Genomic DNA, 26,261 nt, shown 5'->3' on the forward strand with positions numbered 1-26,261 from the left:
AAATCAGTAGTTGGAAAACAGAAGTTATTGGCTTTTTCTTTCTTTTTTCTCTCCTTTTCTGGCATGGAGCAAGGGGAATGAGGGGAGGTAAGGGGAACAGGAAAGTTATTACTGGCTCTTTGGGTGTTGAAAGCTGACTTCTCCCCTAGACTTGCTGTATCAGTTAGGGTCCCAGCAAGAGAAAACATGGTACACCAAGCTGGTAATTTGAGCAGAATGTATTAAAGGGCCCACTTAACATAGATGTGGACAACATTTAGGGGAACCAACAAGGGATAGAGCAAGACCTTGGGCTAGCAACTGCAGGGAGCCCACCCCCCCCCAACCCCCAGGCCTGAAGGAGCAAGTGAGGGAATGGTTCCTGGACCTTGAGGAGGTAGCTGTGTGAAGAAGGCTGCCTGACAGAGTTGTGGTCTTCAGGAGAGGGACACAGTCAACTTATAGCAACCCCTCAGGGTAGCAACCAGAAAATAAATATCCCAACCTTACTCTCCTCCCACTCTCCTGTGCCTCCCATTGACTAAACCCACCTGAAAGCAGGAACAAGGGAGCATCTTGATGAAATCTGGGCTGTGGGGGCAGAGAGTGCAGTGAAAAAGGGTGGTGAGTGGATCTGGAGGTGCAAATGGAAAAACCTGGCACAGGTGATTACACGGTTTCTTAGAGGTCCCATTTCACCTGCAATTCACTTGGTATGAGTGTTAACTTCTCCTGCAGCTGACTACTTATTCTCAAAATCCAGCAGTTTCTCTAACTCTTCTCAGCTTAGCTTTATTCACTGATCTAGCTATGATCTTGGACAAAAGCGAAGATGATCCCAGACCGACTCTCTTTTGCATGAAGCTCATACCTGGACCATGGAAAATGTTTAAACACTGGAATTTAGTCTCCTCTTCTTCTATCTATTCATTAGCAGCTAGCCAGCCACCTCTCACCAGGCAGATTTCTTGGGAGAGAGTTTACACTTGTCCACTGAATCTCAGCTGCCAAGGACTCATATCATGCTTTCTAAATGGCCCGATTGAAGTCTTTCTTACCAGACTTGTGTGGGTTAGGACACAGGGGGGAGGATGGTTATCCCAGATTAGCTTTGTCCGTATAAATCCTCTCCAAAAAATCTTTCCCAGTCTACACTTCATTATAGATGTGAGGTTTTGGAATCATGTAACTTGTTTTTAATTATTTCTTTTGAAAATCATTATCTTGGTCTGGCACATCAGTGTGAAATGCCCTATGTGCATCGTGGTGCTTTAGTTAAAGCTAAACATTTTAAATAAAATAAAAAGGAATGGAAAATTTCATATATTTGGTAGGGTCTGGGAGTGGGGGCATGGGAAGGAGAGAATATTTTCCAGCAGGAGCTATTTGTGCCTCTCAAATTACACCATATAGATCGGTATTTATTCTGACTGCACATAAGTTAGATCCTGTTTATGAGATTTTTTTTAAAGAGGTATGCACAAATCAAGTTTTATAATAAGTAATATTTTCAATAGGCTAAGTGGACTTGCTATAAGAAGTCTATAAAGAAATTTTAATTGTAAAGAAAATCATTACCTGCTAATTTATTTTGAAGGAAAAATGTTCGTATGCCAAGTTTCGTTGAAGTGGAACCTATCTTTATTTAACTTTCCTCCATGTCGCAGAATCTGAAACTCTTTGAATTATGAACCTTGAAAGTGCTAACTGAAGATAGCAAAGATAGAAAGTATTTATTTTAATCAGTAAAGAATAAATCCATTGTATTCTTATTTTATAGTGTTAAAGTAAATATGTCTGCGAGACACAGATTACAGTTGATGGTGAAAGTGAAAACAATATTCAGAATGGTAGAAGACTATCTCGTCTAGGTTTCATATGTATGGGCCGTGGAAAACCTTTGTTGGATAGTCTATAACTCAAACTCTGTAAAGCCCACTGTCGGCTGAAGTTTAACATACTGAGTATAATTAAACTATGAAAACCTTGCCTAGGAAACAAAAAAGAGTAGGAATTAGACTTAAGAAACTGGAGGAATGACAGAAGATAAAATTTTAATGAGATCAGTGTTGTTCTAGTACTCTAATTCCCAAAGCATTGTAGAGACAGAAAAATTGCTAGAGAACAGCGGTTTTATTTAAAAGATGGAAAAAAATTTATTTGGTCTATGTGTATAATGCCATATCATTGCTTATTAGACTCTGGTAGTAGTTTTGAATATCATTTGAAAAAATATTTGCTATAATAACTGAAGGTATAATTGACAACATGAAACATTGCATTCTTCCACTTGCTTACAGACATTCTTATATGAGCATCACAGCTGCTGTCTTCATGGGTAGGGACTCTCCTGAAGCTGGCTGCTGAGTCAGGCATCACAACATCAAAAAGGTTTCTAGCATGAGCCAGATCTCCTTCTGAAATATGCTAACAATCTCTGACAATGAGTCAATAAAGGGATTTTGGAAATTGAAATGTCACTAAAGACATAATGTACAATTTAACCGTTAATTAAAAATAGACAATTTGTGGACTTTGGCCTGGATATCTACATTGACTGTCCTAAAGATTATACTATTTTCAAGGGTTCCATGTCCTGTGTAACAAGATCTCTACACTTTTTGTGATGACTATAAGCAAATCCTCCTCAAATAGATCTATATCATGTTTCATATGTTCATTCATTCATTTATCAATTCAATCATTTTTTTAATTCATTCAAATAAATAAATACTGAGCATCTATTATGGCCAAGCACTGCTGAAAATATAAACAGTGAATAAAATAGTTTATCCTTTCTACCCTCAGTGATCTTACAATTATTTTTATTGCTAATAATAAATATAATTTATTAAATGTCAGTTATAAGGTGTTTACTGCCTACATGCTTTATGTATATTATCTCATTTAATTCTCATGACAACCCCTAAAGCAAGTATTGTCATCCTCATCCTATGGATGAGGACACTGAAGCTTAGTTTACGTAACTGGCATGTGGTCACCTTGTTAATAAGTCTTGGAACTAAGATTTGAAGAATATCTATCTGATTCCACTATTACACCAACTTTTAATAACAGTTTAACACAAATGTTATTCTGAAATGCAATTGATATAAAATGTCATGAACAAGTTAGAAAGCACAGTATCAAAAGCACAGAGATTATTTTAATCCCTGTTTATATGCCAAGATCACAACTGACTGATTTAGTCCATTTTGATTGTGAGATTAGGCAGATTTCTTATTTCATTATTTTAAACCATTACTCCTCAGAGCTATGTATTTATTTTATTTTTATGCATTTTATTAAGAACACACACACACACACACAACCTGGAAGACTGACAGTTTTCTATCATTTTGCTATATCAAATAAAAATATTATGTTACCATTAAATAAAACCATCATTTTATAAAAGAAATGACAAAAACCTTAACATAAAAAAATGGAAATACTCTCACATTAACACAGTTCTTATGGTTAAATAACTCGATTATCTCTATTTTTGTATTTTTACCACATGAGTCCTGAGACAGATATTTAGGAACCATTAATATACACAATATCTTTGCATCCTGCCCTGAACCTAAGTAAAATCTTCAATTTTGAACATATTCCCTTCATTTAATAGTAAGCATAGCATGATTCATAGAAACAGGTACTGACCTAGGAGCTGGCAAGATCTGAAACCCATAAGAGCCCAGGTCACAGCAAATTCAGTTTAATGCTGGATCACTGAAATTAATAAACTCCGTCTTTTCAGTTTCTCCTTATTAAGAACAATGTTGATTCCAGAGTTCACTGGGCTTAAGAAGAGGATAAAAAACTCTAGCAGGGAGAGAAGAAAAATGGGAGACAGGGATTGAGGGAAGTTATTACAGATCATAATAGCTTGAAGTGAAAATAGTGAAAGGGCCAATGATTTTAGGAAATAAAGTATCAGTTTACTCCTGACTTTCCAGTCTCTTTCAAAGTTACCTTTTGGTCGCTGGGGTGAATCTTTGCATCTGCACTTGCACATATGTATGACTGATTTTCCATGGCAGCATCTTTAAAAGAGAAGGCCATGGTTTATATCCGTCGTTGAGATTCAAAAGAGGTGAATAACATCACTAGTAAAACGATTTGAATTTTATTGCCGTGCAAACCCATGAATTTCTTTTATGTTTCGTGCCTATCAGTTGAAATCCTGCAGTCTGGCATAAGCATCTCTGGTCTGAGAACACACGCAACAGGCTGCAGTGTCGTGTTCTCAGTACTTGACTACACGCTTACTAGACTATGTATCAACAGAAAACTCCAGCACCACACGTTCTTAGAGCTGGGAGGGACTCTGGAGATCATTTAGTGTAATGGCCACCTTTAACACATTGAGGAGACTAAGGACTAGAGAGGTGATTCAACTTAGTTAAGGTCACCCAGGGAGCTTATTTCAGAACTCCCATTTTCTGATCCACAGATTAGATTCCATTATTATACCAAGTTTATGTTGTACCTTCTTGTGGGAATTAACGATAACAGTCTTTGAATAAAAACACCGATTGAATAGAACATATGACAGCGAACAGGATGAGTGTTACTTATTTTTGTTAAAAATATAAACACTAATTTTATTGATAAAACTGTTTGAATATTATTTGCTATTAATAAAAGTGTGGCTAACCATTCTTCCGTTTATTTATTTTATCCACAGCCATTAACTGAGTGCCATACACTGGAGTAGATACTGAGATTACCGAGTTAAGACTTGACAATTTAAAAGATCAGGCAGAGTGTAAATAAAAGATGACGAAAAGTTTCACAGATATTATAACTGAAATATGTAGAGAAATTAGTGGACACACAAGTGAGAGGGGTTTTAATTTTTATGTTTTATTTTTTATTGTAGAGTAGAGATTGAGGAGAGTCAGAGAAGATGATGTAGAGGATGAGGCACTTGAACTGAGTCTCAAGTTATGGAGTAACAATTTTCCTGTTGAATGAGAAAAGATTAGGGCATTTCAGGATAACGGTTTAGTATTTGGAAAAGCATAGGGAAATCAGCCAGCTGGTGTAGTTCAGGAAATGCAAGTGTTAGTAACAATGGTGACACTATTGATAAGTACAATAATAACTGCTAACATTTCCTGAGCCCTTACTATTTGCCAGAACTTGTACATCCTTCATCTCTTTATTCCTGACAACAACCCTATAATATAATTGCTCTGTTATCTCCATTTCATAGGTAAGGAAACTAAGACATGGAGAGATTAAGTAACTTGTCCAAGGACACATAGCCATCAAGCGTTGGATCACAGATTCAAACATAATTTTAATTAACTCCACAAACTCTTATGCTATTTGGCTCCTTATTTTTAAGAAATAAATTTATATAATTTATATAAAATATTAATTTGGGTTTAAGTTACAGCTCTTCAAGTTGTTACCGTATTCTGGATGAAGCCTGAGATTAGACTCAGCTCAATTTGATCGTACCACTTAACTGCATTTCCTCCTGGAGTAAGATATTTAAACCTACTGAACGTCAGTGTTTTCATATCCACATGTGTGAAGAGTTATTGTGAATAGCATTTGAGACGATCCCTGCAAATATTTAGCTGTGGTAGATATTTGACAAAGTTGTTCCCCCTCACTGACTCCCAGTCCCACCCCAGCAGGCAGCTACCTGGGGCGGCATCTTACTTTCCCAAACAACACAAAAGTGCAAGACACTTGCAACCTTCAACCTATTTCCCTTGAGAGCTAGGTCATTCTAGTCTTACAAAGTTCTTTTTAAAAACCTCGTTTCAAGTCTCAGAGTTAATTTTTTGTTTGTTTTAGTTTTATTTTCATAGCACAGACCTTGCTTCAGGAAGATTTTTCAGGATATCTTGTCAGGATGTTTTCCTGACATGCCATTCAGTACAGTGGCATTCTAGAAGAGATTTCAATTTTCTACACTTGTCTATTTGTATGTCTCTCATGCCTGAAAAATGTGGAGTAGAATCTGTGCCTCTCCTATGTGTTAAGCATAAAATATTTTTAAAGCTATTTCTGCGGAGAAGAACTAAGTTAAGGGCATCATATTTCATCTTTACCATGAAATAAAGATTTTCCATTTAAAGGGAAATGTGTCATTTTAAAAAGTTGAATAAAATGGCACACATTTAAAAAACAAAAAGAAAACATAACAAAATAACAACAAAAACATTTTTCTTGTCATTTAATTCCATACGGGGCTTCTCTCTGCACTGATAACATTTTCATTTGATTATGAATTAGATAAATTTTCATTTGTTTTAAACCTCACCTCTTAGTCTTCAAGTCTTCATAGGTTTTTTGAGGTCAGCATCGTGGCCTTCCTAATTCAAATGTCTTCTTTTATTTGTACCATTGCAGATTTATATTATACATACGTTTCCAACACATTTTCAATGGCTGTTTATGCAAGAAATTGTACAATAAAAGTAACATATTATTCTATAATTCTTTTTAGAGAACATAGTACTTTCATGGAATTTTAAAGTTAGAAAGGAATATAGGAACAATTTTGGGCACGTCTTCATTTTATGGGTGTGGAAATTAAGGCCCAGAAATGTTATGGAATTTGCCAAAGGTTAATCTTTATCCAGTCTTTCTTTTCTCTATTTATTTAACAAATAACTTTTGAGCACCCAGCAAAGCACTGTGCTAGATGCTATCAGGGACAAATTATGTGTAAGATGTTTCTCTCCCTCAAGGATCATGCAGTCTAGTGAGAGAGATGCATGCAGGTAAGCAATTAACCACTGGACACATGCTAATGAAGTAAGCTCTCCACAAGCCCTTCAACAATTCCAAAACTGATATCATCATCCTCGTATTGACCTGGTTTTCCCTTTGAAATGACCTTCTCAGTTCATAGCATCATTATCTAGCCAGTCATCACTGCTGGAAACCTGGGCACCAGCCTAGATGGTTCTCTTTCCTTTACCCCCAGCAGCTGCCTGTCATCATCCTACGCAGTTTACTCATTCAGAGTCCTTCAGTCTGTCAATTTTCTTTATCCTGACTGCCAGTGCATTAATTTTAACACTTTTCATCTTTTGTGGACTGTTGCTGTGACCATCTAACTCTTCTGCCTCTCTCTGTTCTTAATCTCTTCAAATACATTGTGTACCCTCCAGCCAGACTGATGTATTTGAAATAATGGTCTTTCTGTGTCACTCACCTGCTTAACTTGTATGCCTCCTAGTTGTCAATAGGATCAACCTCATTTCTTAATGTGGCACAAACCTCCAGGATCTGGCCTCCCCTCATACTTTTTATACTGGTTACCAAATACTCCTTAAGGATTTTTGCCATTGCTGAAGCTATCTCTGTCCCCCTAAAAAGAGTTTCTCTTTGATCTTCACCTGACTGACTCCTACACATTCTTCAATACTCATTTGTTACCTTCTTAGGAATATTGCCTTCATCCTTAATGGGAATGTTGCTCCCTTTGATCCACATGTTACCCTGGATACCTCTATTCAATACTATGTGTATATCTATTTCTACCATTAGATGTGTGCTCCTCAAAGGCAGGCACTATGTCTAATGTATCATTTGTCCTTAGTATGGTGCCTGGCGTGTAATATGCCTTACATATTATTAGGAAATAATAAAGATTTATCAAATAGATTGTACTTTTTATTGAACCAAGTGTTATTAAAAAATATAAGAAGTATAAGAAAGTTTAATGAAAGAAAATAATTGATTCCAACCGAGAAGATCAAAAAAGGCTCCATGTAAAAATTTAGTAATTGATTTGAGTCTTAAAAGAAATCTATAATCAGAAAAGTAGGAGACAAGTGCAAAAATGAAGTTTTTACCTGAGCAGAATTCCTGAGTTGTGACTGTATTGCATAGAAAATAAAGGACCCATTAAGGTATCTCGTTAATGATTTATGAGTAAATATGGGAGTAAATCATGTGGGGCCTTGAACACCATGATCAAGAGTTTGTTCTTAATTCCATCGGCAATGGGAATAGAGTGAAGGGTTTTAGAACAAAGAAGGGATATAATTAGACCTCAAGTTTCTTTACCAGAGAGTAAACACCTTGAGGGGTTTGTTTGTTTGTTTCTTGCTCACTATTTTATTCTTAAAGGTTACGTGTAAAAGTCGGAACTCGTACATTTGAATAAACAAAGATATGTTTTAGAACAGTGCTATCTATTACATCTTTCTGTGATAAGGGAAATATTCTATAACTGTGCTGTAAAATACAGTAGCCACTAGATACATGTGGCTGTTGCTCACTTTAAATTAAAGAACTGAGAAATTGAATTTTCAATGCAAGTTTTAATTAATTTTAATATAATTTAATTTAAATAGCCACATGTGACCCATGGCTATCATATTGGACAATACAGTGTTAGAAAGTTCTCTCTAGCAGGGTCCCAGCAGGAAACAGATGGAACACTCAAATTAGTATAATTCAAGGAGAGTTTATTTGTAAAGAGACTTTTTCCAAATGTGTGGGCAGCTTTAAGGAAACAACAAGAGAATGCAGTTAACCATGGTAGTTACATGGGAGCAGTGGTGAGGCAGAATTGAGGGAAAGACTCATGTTTAAGATTATAAGCCTGGATCACCTTGGGGCAGTATTAATAATATGCAATAATAATTTTAATGAAATTTCATTGAATGAAGTCTATGCTCAGAACTGTTCTTTTCAATAAAGTCTTTCCTGGCAGTTTATTTTCCGATGAAGAATGTGATTAGTTTCCCTATACAGTGCTGATCCATGCCATGTTTTCTGTGTCTTTTCCTCTGGCACTCCAGTGTAAGTGGTACCATTTCCAACAGAGCAGGGCTCTGTTGACTTAATGATGGCTCCTGTCAAGGCTGCCTTTAAGGAGCATCCTCTCTTCTGAGCACCTGGGATATAGGCAGGCTCTGACTGTTATCTGTGGTTGTGTTTTAATATCCTGCCCTTTCTGTCCCTTACCTCAATGCACACAATTCACCTTCAGTCCTAGCTCATTGCTTGATGATTTGTTAAGGCTTTGAAAACAGAAGGAATGAGAGCTTTTAAGCAGGACGGGCTATTTCTACTTGCTTTATTTATTTTTATGCCATGCAAAAGGAATAAAGAACCATAAAATGGCTTGACTGAAGCCAAATAAATCTGGATAAATAGAGCAAGGACCCAATAAAAGCTGGAGGTGAAAAAGAAGAAAGATGGGGGAGGGGGAGGGAGAGAAAGGGAGGAAAGAAGGGAGAACTTGACACTTTCTGTAGTGATAGAGACTGTTTATTATTACCTACAGAACAAAATATCTTTGACCCACTGAAACATTTTAAACTAAGGTTAAACTCTGGGTAGAAATTAGGAAATCATCTTTATAGTCCTTTTTGAATCTCTTCATGCTGTCACCTCCTGTCATCCTTTATTAACATTTTGTATGTCACTGCTGCTAGCTCTGAGAAAGCTGGCATCTTTTAGTTGTTCTGATGAATCACATCATAGAAGCTAGTGAGTTTTTATGGCCTACACAACAGGAGTCTCCCACATTATTCCTAATACTCTGTATGTGTGTGTGTCTCTTTGTCTGTGCCACTCCTGCCCCCTTTTGACTATCTCTGCTTTCACGAAGTGGAAAGAGATACAACCAAGAGCTAAAATTAGAAACTACCTTATAGCCCATTGTTTATCTGTTTATGCCATTGCTTTATATAGCCCTGCATTAACTTTACACTTCTCCACTGCTAGTATGGAGAATGCTGGGTAGGAGCTGTGAAGGTAGCCACAACTTTTATCTGGGTAATTGCCACCATTGCTTTTATCGCTCTGACATCCAGAACTTTATTTCTCTCTCCTCTCTCTCCTTCCCTCTTCTCCCCACTTCCTTCATTAGACATAGTCTCCATTATGCACATACTGCACACTCACTCTCAGAAATAAAATGTGGTAAAGGACTTAGAAGTCCTCTACTGTGTTTCCTTGTAGGAGGCATCTGGGAATGTGTGGGGCCAATTTTTGGCTGTCATAGTGCCTGGGAGTTGTTACTGAAATTTAGCAGACAGGGGTCCATGGATACCAAACATCTTGCAGTGTATAAGATGGTCTGAAATGATGGTAATTTTTCCCATCTTAAATATCAATAACACTACTACCTAGAAAATCTAGATCTAAATGAGGTTTAGGTGGGTACCAGCAACCTCAGCTAATAGAGTGTTTTAGCTGTGCCTTCATGGGTAGATGCTAAAATCTCCTCCAGAATCTAATATGACATCTTTTTGGTATATAACAGGTCCCTAATAAAACTATGTTGTGTTTTGAATCAAGTTATTCATTTATAAACTAGTTGAGGTAATTCAGTAAATCCTATGTAAGTTACTATCAGGAAAAGAAAAAAAATTAATATATACCTGCCACCATCAAGATTCTAACAGTATAGTAAGGGTGCTGAGAATGCATAGTAACAAAATGAGTATATTGGGAAATTTTCAAAATGCTATTGGAACAAGGAGAGTTGAGAGTTTACTTTTGACCAGAGTTGTTGGGGGCACTCTTTGTGGAAACCATTGAGGAACAGGTAGGATTTCAAAACGGGGTTATTTGGGGAGACACTAGATGAAGTCAAAGGTACATTATATGCAAGAACTTGGGAGAAGGGATAGAAAAGTATAGGAATGTTGTCACTGTAAAGGATAGTACTTGAGAAGATGTGGCAGAAGATAGGACTAACAAGTTAGGTTTGGATAGAGTATAGACAGTCTTGAACATCTTGTACAGAAGTCTTTCCACTTGAAGGTATGGATTTACGTATGGATTTAGTCTTTAGGTGTAGTATATGGCATGCTGCCTCATAGTCTGTACTTTGCCTCAATGTCCTTCCTCATAGAGTTCATGCTGTAAACTCCCTCAGTTGTCAGCTGCTTAAACTTGCCTTACGGATTTTCAAGGTCTCCCCTCAAGAGCCCTTTTCAGTTTATTAATTTAAATAGTTGCAATTTTCCTAGAGGTGAATCACATAATGATTTTTTTCAATCTCTTTTATAAAAGATATCACTGAAAAAAGTAAGATTAGATTCAATTCAGTTGTCTCCCACAAAAGTAATATGTAGAAAATACCAACCAAGGTGACACTCTATGTGCTTAATAGCCTAAAGATTTAGGTAAAGGATAATACAGAGAGAACTGTTCTGCTTAAAGAATGAAAAGGTGTTGCACAAATTATCTTAAAGAGCCATAAACAGCATCCAGTTCTTACTTGAAACAATTTGTTCTTGGAATATTGTCAGCTAAAATTGTGGTCAACTTTTGCAAATTGTATGAATTTGCGCTGCATATTTTATTTAGTGTTTAGCAAAACTCCAATATGGCTCTGCATAACTTACACAATACACCGTGAAAATGACTTCAGAGACTCCCACAGAAGTTGACAAATTGGGCATCTAATGCTTTTAAGTTAATTGTATGCTTAGCGGTTAGAGTCAACTTGTTAAGAATGAAGATCAGAGTTTCTTGAAGATAATGCTCTGCCTACTGCCACACTAAATGCAAGCCAACTCTGTATCAGAAATATTACAGAAGCTTAAAGAAGAAAATAATATGAGCTTTAATCACCATTCTACTTAGTCTTAAGTGAAGTGCTTATGAATCATATGCAATATCATAGCAGTTTTGAAACCTATTCTTGAATTTTCAAGCTGTTATTTTCAGGAAATTTAGAAAGCAAATTGCTAAGTGATAAAGAGTAATTTGATACCATTGCTTATGCCATTTTTTTTCTCCCTTGCAGGCTGGAAAAAAGGAAAGGAGTAATACCCTGAATATTGCAATTGACAATATGTGCAAGAAAACAAGAGATCTTCGCAGACAGGTGAGGGAAGAGAGAGACATGGAAACAGAACGCAAAGAGAAGCTTTTTTCCATTGCTGGAATATTTATTTCTTGTTTTTGCTCTTTTTAAATTAATTTAGGACACAAAACAAGAATAATAAATATATACTTTCCACGTTTATATACCTCAGCTGTTTTTGTGGCAAACATAAAGTAAAAGAAAGAGCACGTGACTTAATGTTAGGCAGTTACATTCAGATGCTAGCTCTGCCCTCATCAGCTGTATGATCTTGGGGACAGATTTCATCTTCCTGAGCCTCTCTGAACCTATAAAATAGAATTAATAATACCTAATAGGGCTGTGAGGATTAAATGAAATGACTCTCAGTGCCTGGTACATAGTAGGTTTTTAGGGAATGTGGGTAAATTGATTCTATTACATTAATAACTGTGTTTATCATCCAAATGCTTACAGCCAACAGCTAGTAATTCAGAGACCCTACCAATTTCCCCTTACAATTCTTTTCAGGATGCTTAAAAAATTGGTTTCTGTTTAAGTTAAGGCTACTTTTTAACCTTGGGTCATCAGGAACACAGGATTAGAAAGGATTTCATTAATAATTTAGAAGTCCAGTATTATGCTACAAGTTAAAAATTTTTTCCCCCAGAAATATGAAGACTTAGCTATTTTCAAAGACCTTTGCTTTCCATTCCCTTCCGCTATTTAATAACCAGAGTTCTTTTTCATGTACAACTTTAGCTTGGTCACCATTAACTCATAAAAGAGGGGCAAAAGCTTTTCAACCATAAGCTTTTAATGCAATATGTTATTGTAGTTTAATGGGAAGATTTAGTAAAGTGGCATGAGCAATCTTTTAATTCAGAAGTAGATTTGGAAATGGAATAAATAGGGATCCTCAGCCAGTTAACATTAGCTGTGTAAAAACATAATTTTGAAAGCTGGGGAAATTCCAATTTCTCAACTTTATGGCAGTAATGTGAATTCTATTTCTACTGTCAGCACTTAGAATCATGGAATGTAAGAGTTGGAAGGAACTTAGCACAGCTTGTCTTATGTGGCAGATGAGAAAGCAGGCCAGTGTGGTGAGGTGACCTGCCTAAAGAAGAACAGGCATTGAACCTACACCAGGTCATAACCTACGTGAGACTCAGACCTCAGGCCTCACCCTCGAGGCCGTCCTCCCTGTTCATTGCATGACTTCTATTTTCCATCTTCTTCAGGATTTCTATCCCATCTGCTCCTCTCAGGACTTGGAAAAGTTGTTTCTATGAACTATCAACTATTATGTCTTTCATTCCAGTCTCATTCCTTCAACAAAGTTACTGCCTTCAACAAAGTTATGCACAAAAAGATCATCTACATCTATACATCCAAAGCTTTTGGAATCATTATTATTATTTTTTTAAAGTCAAGATAAAGCAACCCCTGTGTGTAGGATTACCAGATTTAGCAAATAAAAGTACAGAATGGCCAGTTAAATTTGAATTTCAGATTAACAACAAACATGTTTTAGTATGAGTATGTCCCAAATATTGCATGGGACATAATTATATTAAAAAAAAGAGTTGTGTTTATCTGAAATTCAAATTTAATCAGGCATCTTGTATTTTATCTCACAATCCTACTTGTATTTCCACTTTCCTACCATCAGTGAGATATAGAAAGAGCACAGTGGATTACTGATACTTTTCTTCCTAGTAAGGGGAAGTTTCCAGCTTGTAGAGAACTGCTGTGTTCTAGAGGTATGAAAATTTCCTTTGGTTTCACAGGTCAACATCTTCATTGTTTTGGTTAAGTATTGCTTCTTAACAAACCACCACAAACAACAGCAACCATTTTATTATGTTTCATGATTCCATGGGTTGGCTGGGGTCAGCAGGTCCATTTCTGTAGTGTTTTCACTTCTGGTCTCCCATTTAGTGACTGTCAAATGGTGACTGTATCTGGGTTCAGGGCTGGGTATTTGAGGCCCCAGTGCTGCTTCTTCTTCCCTCTCTCCAGGTGGTGTCTAATCTTCTAGGGCCTCTTTCTGTGGCTTCTCTCTCAAGGAGGGTAACCTGGATTTCTTACATGAGGATTCAAAGCTCCAAGAAAGGAGAGATGGAAGCTACCAGGCCTTCTTAATGCCTGAGCTCCAAAGTCATCAGAATGTTGTTTACTCCACTTTCTATACATCAGAATAGTCACAAACCTTGCCCCAGTTCAACAGGAGCAAGTAGAAGCTCTATCTCTTGTGGGAGAAGTGGCATGTGTGTACAGGAAGGGGTGGGATTGTTAGGAGCTGTCTTTGGAGACATCCATAGTCTTCAATGTCAATGAGGCAGCTGCTATGATTTGTTCTCAGTATCCTTACTTGCTTTCACTAGGACTTCGTTTTCCATCCTGAGGTTTATGCTTTGGGCAATAATAAAAACTAGTTTAAACAACAACCTGAGTCATCTCCACCTCTTCTTATTCTTAAAAAGTTTATCAAGCAGTTTGTTTTAAGCATCTGATATACACTCTTTCACACAGGAAGGAGAAAGCCCCTACCTTTAAAATGTTTTTCTTTGGAATATTTAATGTTCATATCTTGTTCTAGATCTGTTTTTGTTTGTTTGTTTGTTTGTTTTTAGTAAAAATTAAGCAGAGCCCCATCTTTCTGCCCAATCTTACCCATGGCTTGTCCATCAGCAACACAGAAACATTTTAGCTTTGGTTCAGAGAATCTTTGGACTTCTTCTACCAGGAATGAGATAGGTCACTTAGACATATCTGGGGAGAAGCAAGTTATACGTTTTAGGGCAATAAGACAAAGTGTCCTAGGAGATGACTTGGTATTTATTTGTTTCATCCTTCTTGCTCTGTGACTTTCTTGTCTGTTGTACTAGAGAACAAAGACAGAAGTCCTTGGCATGGTGTTCCAGGATCTCTGTGATTTGGCCATGACTTAATCCCCATTTTTCTTAATGTTCCTTCTCCTTCCACTCTCTTTCTCAGTTCCTTCTCCTCACCACACCAGCACATTAACCTATTATCTGATTAAAGAGTCTACTTATCATTCATCACATTTTCCATCACCACCCTCCTCACCCCCAAACACACACATGTCTGTATATATGGCTTGTTCAACTTGGTGCCTTCACCGTACCCCTTACTCTCCCTACCCAATCCCTAATCAACCAAGGAAGTTCAAGACTAATGTAAAAGCTACTTCTCTCATGAAGCCTTTGCCATTTTCAACCCCTGGAATTTATCTTTTTCTTCCCAGACCACTTATAGCACGTGTAATTCTGTTACAGCAATGATCGTATTCTGCTTGTATTTTTCTTTTTAATAGATTTTTCTTCCCACTTGATTTTAAATCCTTAAAATGATAGTTATGACAACATCTCTCCTTTACTAAATGCTTTCAAAATGCTCTTTACCAACTGTGGTCCTTACATTATTGACTTTATCCCTAAAATAAGAAATAATGCCATAGTATTATTATCTCCATCTCTCAGGTGAGTCAATTTACTGAACATTATCCAACTAACTGGTAGAGTCAAGGTTTGAGTCCAGGTGTACCGACCCCAACCCAAATTTGTAACCACCCTGCCAGGGGCCAGGGAAAATAGCCTAATCACCTTCAGAACTCCCAGTGCCTACTACACTGATTTTACTATCATAATTTTTTTCCTTATTATTTACTTTATATGCCTTTTTAAATTTAAATTTTCTTCTTCTGTTAGTCTCCCTTCCCAGCATTCATTTGAGAACTGCATACCTACCGAAATTCTTACTAAGGGAGGAAGATTTCTAAACCTCCTTTACTTCATTAAAAAACTAAAACAATCAAATATATTCCATTTCTACTGTATTATGCAGAGTGAAATATACATTGCATTTCACTAAAAGCAACTTAAAATTTTTATTTGTATATATTGATAAAAAAATGTCTATTTTGTAAACACCAAAGTAAGGAGTTGAGGTATGCCAAATAAAATAAGATTCTGGTAATAACAAACAAACAAAACAAAAACTTGATTAATTCTTTAGTTGCTGAGTTCCTAAATTGCTATATCCTTCGCTTCTCCATGTTTATAGTACCAGCGCCACACTCAGAAAAAAACATGTAGGTTCTTATTCCTCCTCCTCCTCATCGTCATCAAACAATATTAAGTATTCATAAGATGTAAGTCCCATTAAATTGACACAGTAGGTATATGCTGAATTAATTATTAGTTGATTTAATTCCTATTAATCAATTAAGTTCAGAGAAGTCATAGTTTGCTATTTTACTTAAAACCAAAATGACATTAATATTCACAAATATATGTTTTTCTAGTTCACTGAATATGATTCTTTTCTAAAACACTTTCTCCTCTTTCCATTCCTCATCCCCTCACAATCTCATTCTTTCTATTCCCTTATTTGGTGGTGGTGGGGGCAGGGTTTCTTATAGTTTTCACATACAGCTTTCACTTTTGGGTTTCAATTGTAGAGAAATATATTCTTTTATTTGAGATCTTGAAGCACTTACATCAATGGGAAATAGAAAAATTGATGTCTCAAAGCCTTTTATTAAACTGTGGTGGAAAAAGATGGAAAGCCCCTCAGTTTGGTTTTGTGCCTGACATCTTTCATGCCTGGCCACAAACAGGTATTTATTGAAAATACATACCTCTAACTCCTATTGGCCTCCCTCTAAATTCAGATTTTAGTGCTGTGGCTTCTAAGAGTGCCCTATTTCTACACTGGCATATTGAATTCTCCTTTAAAGTTTTTTGTATATCACCCAAGTGAAAAGAATGAGTTGTTCCACTGGGCAGGAAAATAATATGGAAATAAGGTAGAGATTACTTAGATGTCATAGATATAGATGACTGTATAATTTAAATGAAAAAATATCCCATATGAATATGTCAGAACACATATAGAAAATTACTTAGCATAGCATTCAAGGCCTTGCATATCTTGTCCTCATCTGCATTTCTAGTCCTAGCTCATAATAATTTCTCTTTCACAATCAGCATAAAACAAGGAATGGCAGAATCAAACCCAGTGATGGGCAAGGCAGAAGCGACAAAATGTGGTCATCAGTGGGTAGTTTACGTAAGACGTCGGAGTCTGTTACTTGGTACATGACAAAAGAACATTAATACCAGACAAATATGTCTATATGTCTATTTTATATCGGATTCCCTTGAAAGCAGAATACTCAGACTGGGACCTTAGTGCAGGCAGTTTTTTTGGAAAGTGATTCCAAGAAGCAAGTGTGAGAGAACATGAAATGTAAGAAAACAGGCAGGCAAGGAGGAAAGGATATGCTATTGAGGTTGCTGCTATAGGTAACAGGGGCTTAAGGACCTCTGAGAAGGGACACAATGCCTCCCAGAATTGTCTGACCAATGGATGGAGGCTGGGAATTTTATCCAGTAGCTCCCATCCCCATTGGTTGAGGGTTGCTCCCAGTGGTATTGACTCTCCAGAACTTCCAGGCTGTTTGTGCTTGGGCTGAGAATCTTACAGGGACTTGGAGCAGGCCCTGAGAAAGAATAACAAAGACAAGCATGGAATGCAGTTGATATGGGATATCTTCAGAGGACATAGAACTGTTTTCCATAGCAATAGCTGAAATCAGAGCGTGGTCCAGTAGATGAGAAGTAAACACCAAAAGCCCCTAGTAGAGTCCATAATCGTAGCTATGAATGTGATGGTAAATGATCAGGAATCAGCAAGACAGACAATTTGGTAAGAAAATCATGGGTTGGTTGAATTAATTGCACTATTTGTTGTTGCATGGGTTAAAATGCTTTCAAAGGGAAAGATTTCTCCCTGCCTGCTGACTATACTATCTCTTAAAGGTATCACACATGTTTAACACAAATCACCAATTTCTGGCCATTTCTTTCTGTCATCTTTTAATCTTTTTGTCTTCTTTTGTTCTTTACCTGAAATGCTTTCCAGTACCTCCATTGTACTTAATGAAATCCTATTTCAGTCCTCACTCTGTACAAGTCACACTAGATATTTGTGATGTCTGAGGATCCCTCTATTTTCTTTGCTTTTGATAGTCTCTGTTCCTGGAATGCGCTGCTTCCCACTTCCCTGCTCTAACTCTAACATCCTATTCAGCTTTTGAAATGGAATACATATGTCCTGTCCTTACAGAAACCTTCTTAACCATGACAATCAAATCTAATTGTTTCTTATTTGTTTGTGTTTCTTTTAAGATACTCATCAAACTGTGTGTATCTCTCACTCCTTAACAGTTACCCTGTTTTTGTCATGCTAGCATTCCCCATGTTGCCTAGAACGGTGCCTTGCCCTTAGAGAGAAAGTTCAAAATGCATATATTAAATTGAATGAATACACAACTACAGAAAAGATTTATTTTTCTCATTATATTTGATGTTATATTATGTCAGGTAATTTCAGTCCGTTTTCCAACAGAATTTTGAAAACACTGGCACACAACTTATTTGAAAGCTCCTTTTCCAGTCCTTCTGTTTTGTCCTACTGAACATAATATCACCCTTCTGTGGTATACCTTTTCTCATTTACTGTGTTATATAGTTAGCAATATGCCTTAGAAAGAAGCAAAAAATGTGATCCTAATTTGGTTTAATTTTTTAAAAAGTAATTTAGCCAAAGAGTTTATTTATTTATTGTTTAATTAATAGTAAATCAGCTATTCCTCAAGCCTCACTTTTCCAGTGTTTCAACACTTATATATGGGATGAAGGACTTGAGTGAATAGCAGGGAAAATATAGTTGAAACCTTGAAGAAATAAAAAAAGAACAGGGAAGTAAATGCTATTAAAATGAAGAGAAGACAAAAGGTAGCACCACAGAGTGGAGACACACAGATCATAGCAAATGCATCCAGTGCTGGAGGAAGATTGCTGTAATTATTTAAGGAGTTAGAAAAATTGGCACAATTTAAGACAATAGTTATTCTCTCTCTCTCTAGATTTTTGTGTGGTGATAAATTAAAATGTATTTCTTGAAAAGCACAAGAGGACAGCCTGACTTTCTGAGTAAAGTTGTAGATGGGAACCTACATCAAAGTCTTTTATAGGAGAAACTATCTCTCTTTAAACCTGTGTGTCAATGTAGTTAGTACCAAGTCTTGCTTCTTCATGTCATAATCACATTACGGTCGTACACCACACAACAATGTTTCAGTTGAGGATGGACTGCATATACAGTGGTGGTCCCATAAGATTAGTACCATATAGCCTAGGTGTGTAGTAGGCTATGCTATCTAGGTTTGTGTAAGTACACTCTATGATGTTTCACACAATAAGGAAATTGCCTAACAACACATTTCTCAAAAGGTATCCCTGTTGTTAAGCGATGCATCACTGTACAGGAAACGAGTTTATTTTCATTGTCTCCACCTCCTTGTCTCCCATTTATTCTTCAAACCATAGCAATAGGACTCCTGCTTTCACTTTTCCACTGAAACTACTCTTGCTAAGTTCATCAATAACCTCTTAGTGGTCAAATCCAACAGACAAATATTGGTTCTTTTTATTTAACTTATCTTTAAAATTAGACTCTGAAACCTATTATCTTCTTGAAATTTCTTTGCTTTCAATCTCCTGGTTTTCCTTTATTGTGATATTTAATGATTCTCACTCCTCCACTAGATTATAAGGGACCATGTGTTTCCATCTTGACATTTCTCACAATACCTTGCTTTTGGTAAAAAGATAAGGAAATGGTGTTTAGAAATATTTGTTGAATTGAATGAAATCAAATACATGGAAAAGAAGATTCAGCAAGTCCATGATGTGGGTATATAATTATGTTTGTTAGGATAAGTTCATTTGGAGAGTATTGACATAGATATTTATTTGAAAGTTTATCTTTTAGTCATTGGTCATTTGCTCTCTTTGTTTCTTGGCCATCATCTCATTTTCTTTTTATGTCCTACTTTTCCATCTGCATGACTCCCACAAATGGTAGTATTTCATAAGATTTCATTCTTGGACATCTCCTCACTGTGCGTCTTTCTCCAAATGATCCTACCTACATCCTCGGCTTGAATTACCTCCTTTATGTGTGCTGGCTTTCGATCACATATCTCTAATGCAGATCTCCTCTTAGCCCTCTTTCTACATGTCCTGGTTACAAATGAAAGAAGAAAAAGATTAAAGAGGAGGGACCGTGCTTGAAAACTGTTCCTCCTCTGAGAGATTCCTTCTACTTTTCTCTTATGTATCTGGAACTAACAAAATTTATAGTTCCCAGCTTATGATCTCTTGCCTGACTTCCCTGGTCCATTCTTCATGGACATCAAACATGTTGTTCATTTACTCAAGGTCTTCTTCTTGCCTCCTAACCCCTTGGCACCCTACATCTTGTCCTAGTAAGTGCTCAGTAAATAATAGTTTATTGCCATTAGTGATTTGCCTTTCTACATGCTAAGCAGAATCTTTCTTTGAGGATCTTCCTACAGCCTTTGTGAAATTGTTGGCAGCCAGAAAATTTCAATTCTTCTGAGAAAGCTCTACCATCTTGTGCAGGGATATTTTTCTCCCAGAAATCTATAATTATTATGGATTTATTTTCATATAATTATTATGAGAAGATAGTGCTTTTCATGCACCTACATCATTCAACCCCATTAAAATATATTATTAATTCTCATGTAATCCAAAACTAGGATAAGTGTTTATTGGTTTAAAAAAATACCCTAAAATATAATTTTCGCGAAAGGCAAATTATAGATTTCCTGTCTGATATCTATTTAACTCTTTGTTTTATTGTATAGAGGTTATTAAATTAAATGAAGAGGTTGACCAAAAAACTTTAGGGTCATTCATAGTCATTGCATTGTTAATGAAATATTTTAAGATACTGTGATCCTTAAGGGCTCAGTGCTATATAAATAAAATGCATTAATTTTCCAACACAGTTTTATATTTCAGAAAATATGTGCTGAGTAGAGTAATTGCCTGATTGTCATTTATAAGCTTACACTTAATCAAATTTAAAAGAACTAATTGTAGCAGAATGTTATACTTGTTTAATAATTTAAGGTGTGAGGGCAAGAACAATTAATGCAAACAGAGAAAATTGGACATCAAATTCATTTATTATTCTCCTTGCTCTATTAATCTATTATCAGCTGGCATAATCAGTGATCTAACTTGGTTTAATTACCATGAAGTCTGCAATTTAGTTAATCAAAATGTATCATCAGTTGCTCCAACAAAGTAGAAAACATTTTATAATTTTGTAATTATGAAAATACATGATGTGCAATGTTGTTTGTACATGTGCATAAACATTACAATAGTGTAATTTCTTTGAGGGAAAAATGGAGGATTATCACTTATAATCTGACCTCTGGGCTAGATACAATTTAAGAAAAAATTAATGATTTTTGACAGCAAAAGAGCTATTGCTCAATGATTTTTTTCTTGGATATTTTCCTTGTTTTAGCTTTGTAAGTGACTTTCATACACCATCTTAAATATTATGATTTTAGATATTGTGCAAAAAATATATAAAATGAATTTTGTAACTATTGAGATTGTAAAAATAGGAAATAACATGAACTACTTTCTGAGAAAAAAAAACCCTGAATTTTTTTTATTTCTTCTCAGCTCCGCAAGGCTATTATAGATCATGTGTCAGACTCCTTTTTGGATACGACAGTCCCACTTTTGGTTCTTATTGAAGCTGCCAAGAATGGCCGGGAAAAGGAAATAAAAGAATATGCTGCAATATTTCGTGAACACACCAGCAGGCTTGTAGAGGTAAGCGAACTAGAACTGTAACTACTCTAAATCCAGGAGAATGAGGCTCTCATTCCCCATTAACAGTTGAATTGTAGTCAAATAAAAACTTCTGACAACTTATTACAGATGAAGCAGAGTTGGACCAAGGTAATTTCAAGGTATATTTGTCAAATTGTATAAACCATCCCCCACTGGCTTGGAAAAGGAACAATTTATTTAGAAAGAGCTATGAAATTATGATCAGTATTGTTTTTTAAAAAAATGCTTATTTTTTCAGAGCTACACAAAAAAAACTGGTTAAATACAGATACTTTGTCTTATCCTTACAAATATTTTCTTCCCATTCTAACTTAAAAGTATCAAAGACTCTATCTGATGCCATTTTATTGCTTCTCTACCATCTTTTCATGGCTATATTACTCCTTCAGCCTTTCAAATCATATTCAACTATGTAATGTGACTATAGAGCAAGAATACAGGGGTAGAGAGATCCAGGAAAATTAAGTAGGGATAATGGATTGGTCCATGTCCTAGTAGGGGTAAGAGGAGGTAATAAAACTATAATTTCCTTTTGCTTGGAAACTGGAAACATGGAAATGTCCCATGATTTGGGGGGCAGGGTGGCATATTGCTGAAGGAGCCATGAAGTGCTGGGCGAGTCCCAGCAGGTAGATAACAGAACCTACTGTATTATGGGCATCAATAATGCAGCCACATTATAAGAAAGAGCCACAGTATAAGAAATTCTGAATGGAAGAATTTCTAACACCAGCAGGGTGATAGTACTCTAATGGTCAGGAACCAGTGGCAGGAAGGGGAAGATGTGATTGACCAGATCTGTATACTAGAGCTGATATACTGCTGCTACTTATCAGTATAACTGGACCATTTGCATATGGCTAACCTCTATTCTCACTGTCAGCACCCATGCCATACTAGTTATTAAACGTTTTGACTGCCATACCTTCCTATGTTAGCCATGAACTCTGGTGACATATGTGTTTTGGTGCCCAAATTGCTTATAAAATTTGTGCGTTAGAAATAGTCACCACCCGAGTTAGAATCACAGCATTCAATATAACATCTACTAAAATAGAGGACTTTCCCAACATCTTTAACGTGGATCCACTGGGAAGGAAGTTTCCAATGTAGCCAACATTTGCACTATAAATTCTCTTTCTGGATTCCAGTCGTCACATGTTGAGAATGAAAGGAGTGGATAAATAGATGATTACTAAGATCATTTCAGCCCTAAGACTGCCCCACCTCCAACTTTGAAATCTGCTTTGAACTTCCCAAGAACTCTGTGAGACAGGGCAACTGATAACAATTCCTATCCGCCTCATATGGAAATAAAGGTGCAAAACCCAACTAATTAGAGTCAGAGCTGATTTCCAGGTTCACAATTTTTAACTAATTCATTCAGTTATTTATTATTTATCTAATTTTATTTTTTCCTTCTTGTACTCCTTCCTCAAATATTTGTTAGCTATTCCCCAGGAAAATGTTATAAGTAAGACAGCAGAGCAGAGGGAGCAGGTCACTGAAGACACCTAAGTGTAGTCCCTGACAGTCGTAAAAGTTTTGTCTAAAAATGTATTCTCCAAGCTGAAGACACACCAAATTATGAAAACAACTTTTTGGTGAAATATTCTGAAATTAAAAGTTGGTTTCAAGTTGGTTTCTGTGAATAAAGTTTCATCCCTAGTCCTATTTCTCCTTTTAGTGTTTTTATGCAACATAAGTCTCATGAAGAGCTCAATAAAGAGGAGCCCCTTGAAGGGACACAGTTTTGAGAAAAAGTTATATGTATTTCTCCTCCTGGAGATTTTACATTTCTGAAAGATCCAGAGATAAAGACACTTCTTTAGTTTAAGTTAGAATTTCCGCAAATCAGTTCACCTAAGGAACTCTTTCTTTCATGACACTTGTTACTAAGGTACTGCCTTCAAGAAACACTTGAGAATACACCTTAATTTATTGCCAAATGATAGTTTATTATTATGCAGAAAGAGCTCTAAGAATCTACTTTAAATATTTGAGGATTTTGAAAATGCTGTATTTTATATAAATATTGAAAGAATAAAAGATTTTGGAATTTTGAGCTACTGGGGTACTGAGAATGGGTCTTATTTAATTCTGTGTGCTCCCTTAACACATTATAATGAGACTATGCTAGCTTTTGAGACTTCTAGTTCTCACTCTGGTATTACTTAGAAACTGGTGTAAGTCATTTTCAGTTCCAGTTAGCTTTTACTACATAACAACCATCCCCAAACTTAGTGGCTTAAAATAACCATTTATTATTCTCTCACTGATCTGTGGGTTGATTGGGCAGAGCTGGGCAATTCTCTTGGAGTTTCTCATGTGATTGCTGTCAAATACTGGCTGGGGATGGAGCCCTCCAAAGGTTTGACCAGGCTAGACATAGAAGATGGCACATTCAGCACATGTTAGCTGACAGCTAGGAGCTTAGCTGCTGTTGTCGACTGGAGCACCCATGCAGGGCCTCTCCACGTGTCTTCAGCTTCTCACAGCACAGTTGCTGGGTTCTGAGATGAGAAGTCCCAAGGCAAGCTAGAGACAGGAAGTAGAAGCTGACATTCTCTTAAGGCCTGGGCCCAGAAATTGGCAGAGTGCCACTTCCACTATATTTTATAGGTCAAGGCAATCACAGAGCCTGCCCAAACACAAGGGTCTGGGAGGGGGCATGTGAGACTCCACTTCTCAGTGGAAGGAATAGCAATGTATGTGTGGCCACCTTTAATCTACTACACTTCTCTTGTCAGGGCTTCGTTTGCTTTATTTATGAAGCGAAGGTTAAACAAAATAATGTCTAAGGTCACTAGCAGTTTCTAAAATTCTATTATCTAACAAATACTTTTTACAATTGAGAGACTTTTCTAAGAGACATAGACATAGGAGAAAACGCAGATGGTTTTTATGTATACTGCTTGCACGCTAGATCGTTTATGTATATCAAGAAGGAAAAAAGAAGCACTGCATTTGTCCTCCAGGAAAATTCTTTTTTGAAAGGAGCTGTCTCACCAAAGCAACAGAGAAAATCATTGTTAATTTACTACAAACATTGAGACAGAAGTGTCTGTGACAGAGTCCAGGGAAATAGGAGAGCTTAAATATATGAGTTTTAGAGGACATTGTGAGTTCACTTTCTATAGACTCCTTACTAATCTTCCTCCTCCCTCCTGCCTCCCTGTCCACTACACAGACAAGCACATACACCCATCTTATTCCCAGGGTGGGTAATTTGACATAGCGGGACAGAAAGTCTTCGATTCTAAATGACTTCAAGAAAAAGCTATTTTCAACATGTCTGGGTTTTGATACCTCAACTATGTTTGTCAGAGAAATCTAAAATCAGTGAACTTGTTGAAGTAAGACTTAAATGGAAAAAAAAAGTCCATTTTTAAAGAATTCCTATCAGATCTTTGAAGAAAAACTCCATGCTGTTGAAGGAACTCTTTAGATAGTGATCAACGTGTAACTTTCACAAAAAAGATAATAAAAAGTGGACCTGAACACAAAGCCAAACACAAAGCAGTAAGAAATTCCATGGTAATAGAAATTAGGAAACCAAAAGGATTGGGAGTATTGGAGAAAAAAATGGAAATGAAGAGCAGAGTGGCCTATAAATTGGGCCTGAATATTCCCATTCTGTAGTGGGTCATGTCTGAGGTCTCCTGCTATATTATCACGTAGTTTTGTATAAAATGATCATGGGTGAAATGATGGTTATTAAACCCTGGGGAGTGACAATAACTGGAGCACCTAGATCCTTGTGGCTAATTTTAATTTAGTTATGCTGAACTAAGTAACTCTTATGTAAAGCTTTTCCTACTTTGAACATGCAAGGTACCCTGTGCTTTTGGATCCACCAAGCCACAGTGGAAATGAGAAGCAGGAGTCAAGAGGTTGGCATTTTAAAAATCATCGTCACGTAGTGATTAGCTGTTAATGACAAATGTACTCATTGAATTATGCTCCCCGGTACTCTGATCTTGTGCTGATGGTGACCATTAACTCTACTGGCTTCCACCAATAATACGTATTAAACAGGAAATTTAAAATATTAATTTTATCTTAAAAATAAAAATATTCAGTAATCTAAGCAGTAAGGAGTTTATCTTTTATTGCTTTGAGCCTCCTCTAATAGCAAAGTCTATTCAGCTAGTGCTCAATAAATCTGTATTGAATGAAGGAACATTCATACCAGCAACTCAGTTTTTCTTTCTAAAAAGTTGACTTTGGGGATTCCAGTAACTGGACTTGAGATAGATGCCTGAGCCCATTTTTTTTGTAGCGTACCTCCCTACTCTGCTATACATGGATACTTTAAAATAATTCTTGACAGTGATGTTAGTAAATGCTTTTGCCCTTTATCAAAAGCGGGTATTGTAAACCCTGCTCCAGATCTCCCTCAGAAGGACTGAGTGACAATTTAATAACATCTTTAAAGAACTTTGCCCATATCTCTGAAATGGGGATGACTTTAATGTGGTAGTATAACTATTATTCAGAAGCATGCCATTATGTTCAATGAATGCATTGTTTATTATAATGGCTTTTATTAAATATTTCTCTAAAATTAATTTTTAAAAACTGTTATTATTTTTGAATCCTATTATAATTTGTTCTCAGCAAGTCAGTTCAGGTTGAACACTGTAGCTGCTACCAACTAAAATGGTAAAATCTTCAGTTATCCCATGGGTTTTGCCATATTAATTATC

General features: G+C 36.3%; 1 protein-coding gene across 1 annotated transcript in view; it reads left to right on the plus strand.

The window, feature by feature from the left end:
• CTNNA3 (catenin alpha 3) overlaps positions 1 to 26,261 on the plus strand; it is a 1,506,614-nt gene that overhangs the window by 745,292 nt on the left and 735,061 nt on the right. Inside the window, 2 exon segments of the mRNA XM_058544370.1 lie at positions 11,732 to 11,812; positions 21,379 to 21,531. Coding sequence (XP_058400353.1) covers positions 11,732 to 11,812; positions 21,379 to 21,531 — 234 coding nt within the window.

Source organism: Diceros bicornis, chromosome 6 (genome assembly GCF_020826845.1).
Source record: "Diceros bicornis minor isolate mBicDic1 chromosome 6, mDicBic1.mat.cur, whole genome shotgun sequence".
Lineage (NCBI taxonomy): Eukaryota > Metazoa > Chordata > Mammalia > Perissodactyla > Rhinocerotidae > Diceros > Diceros bicornis.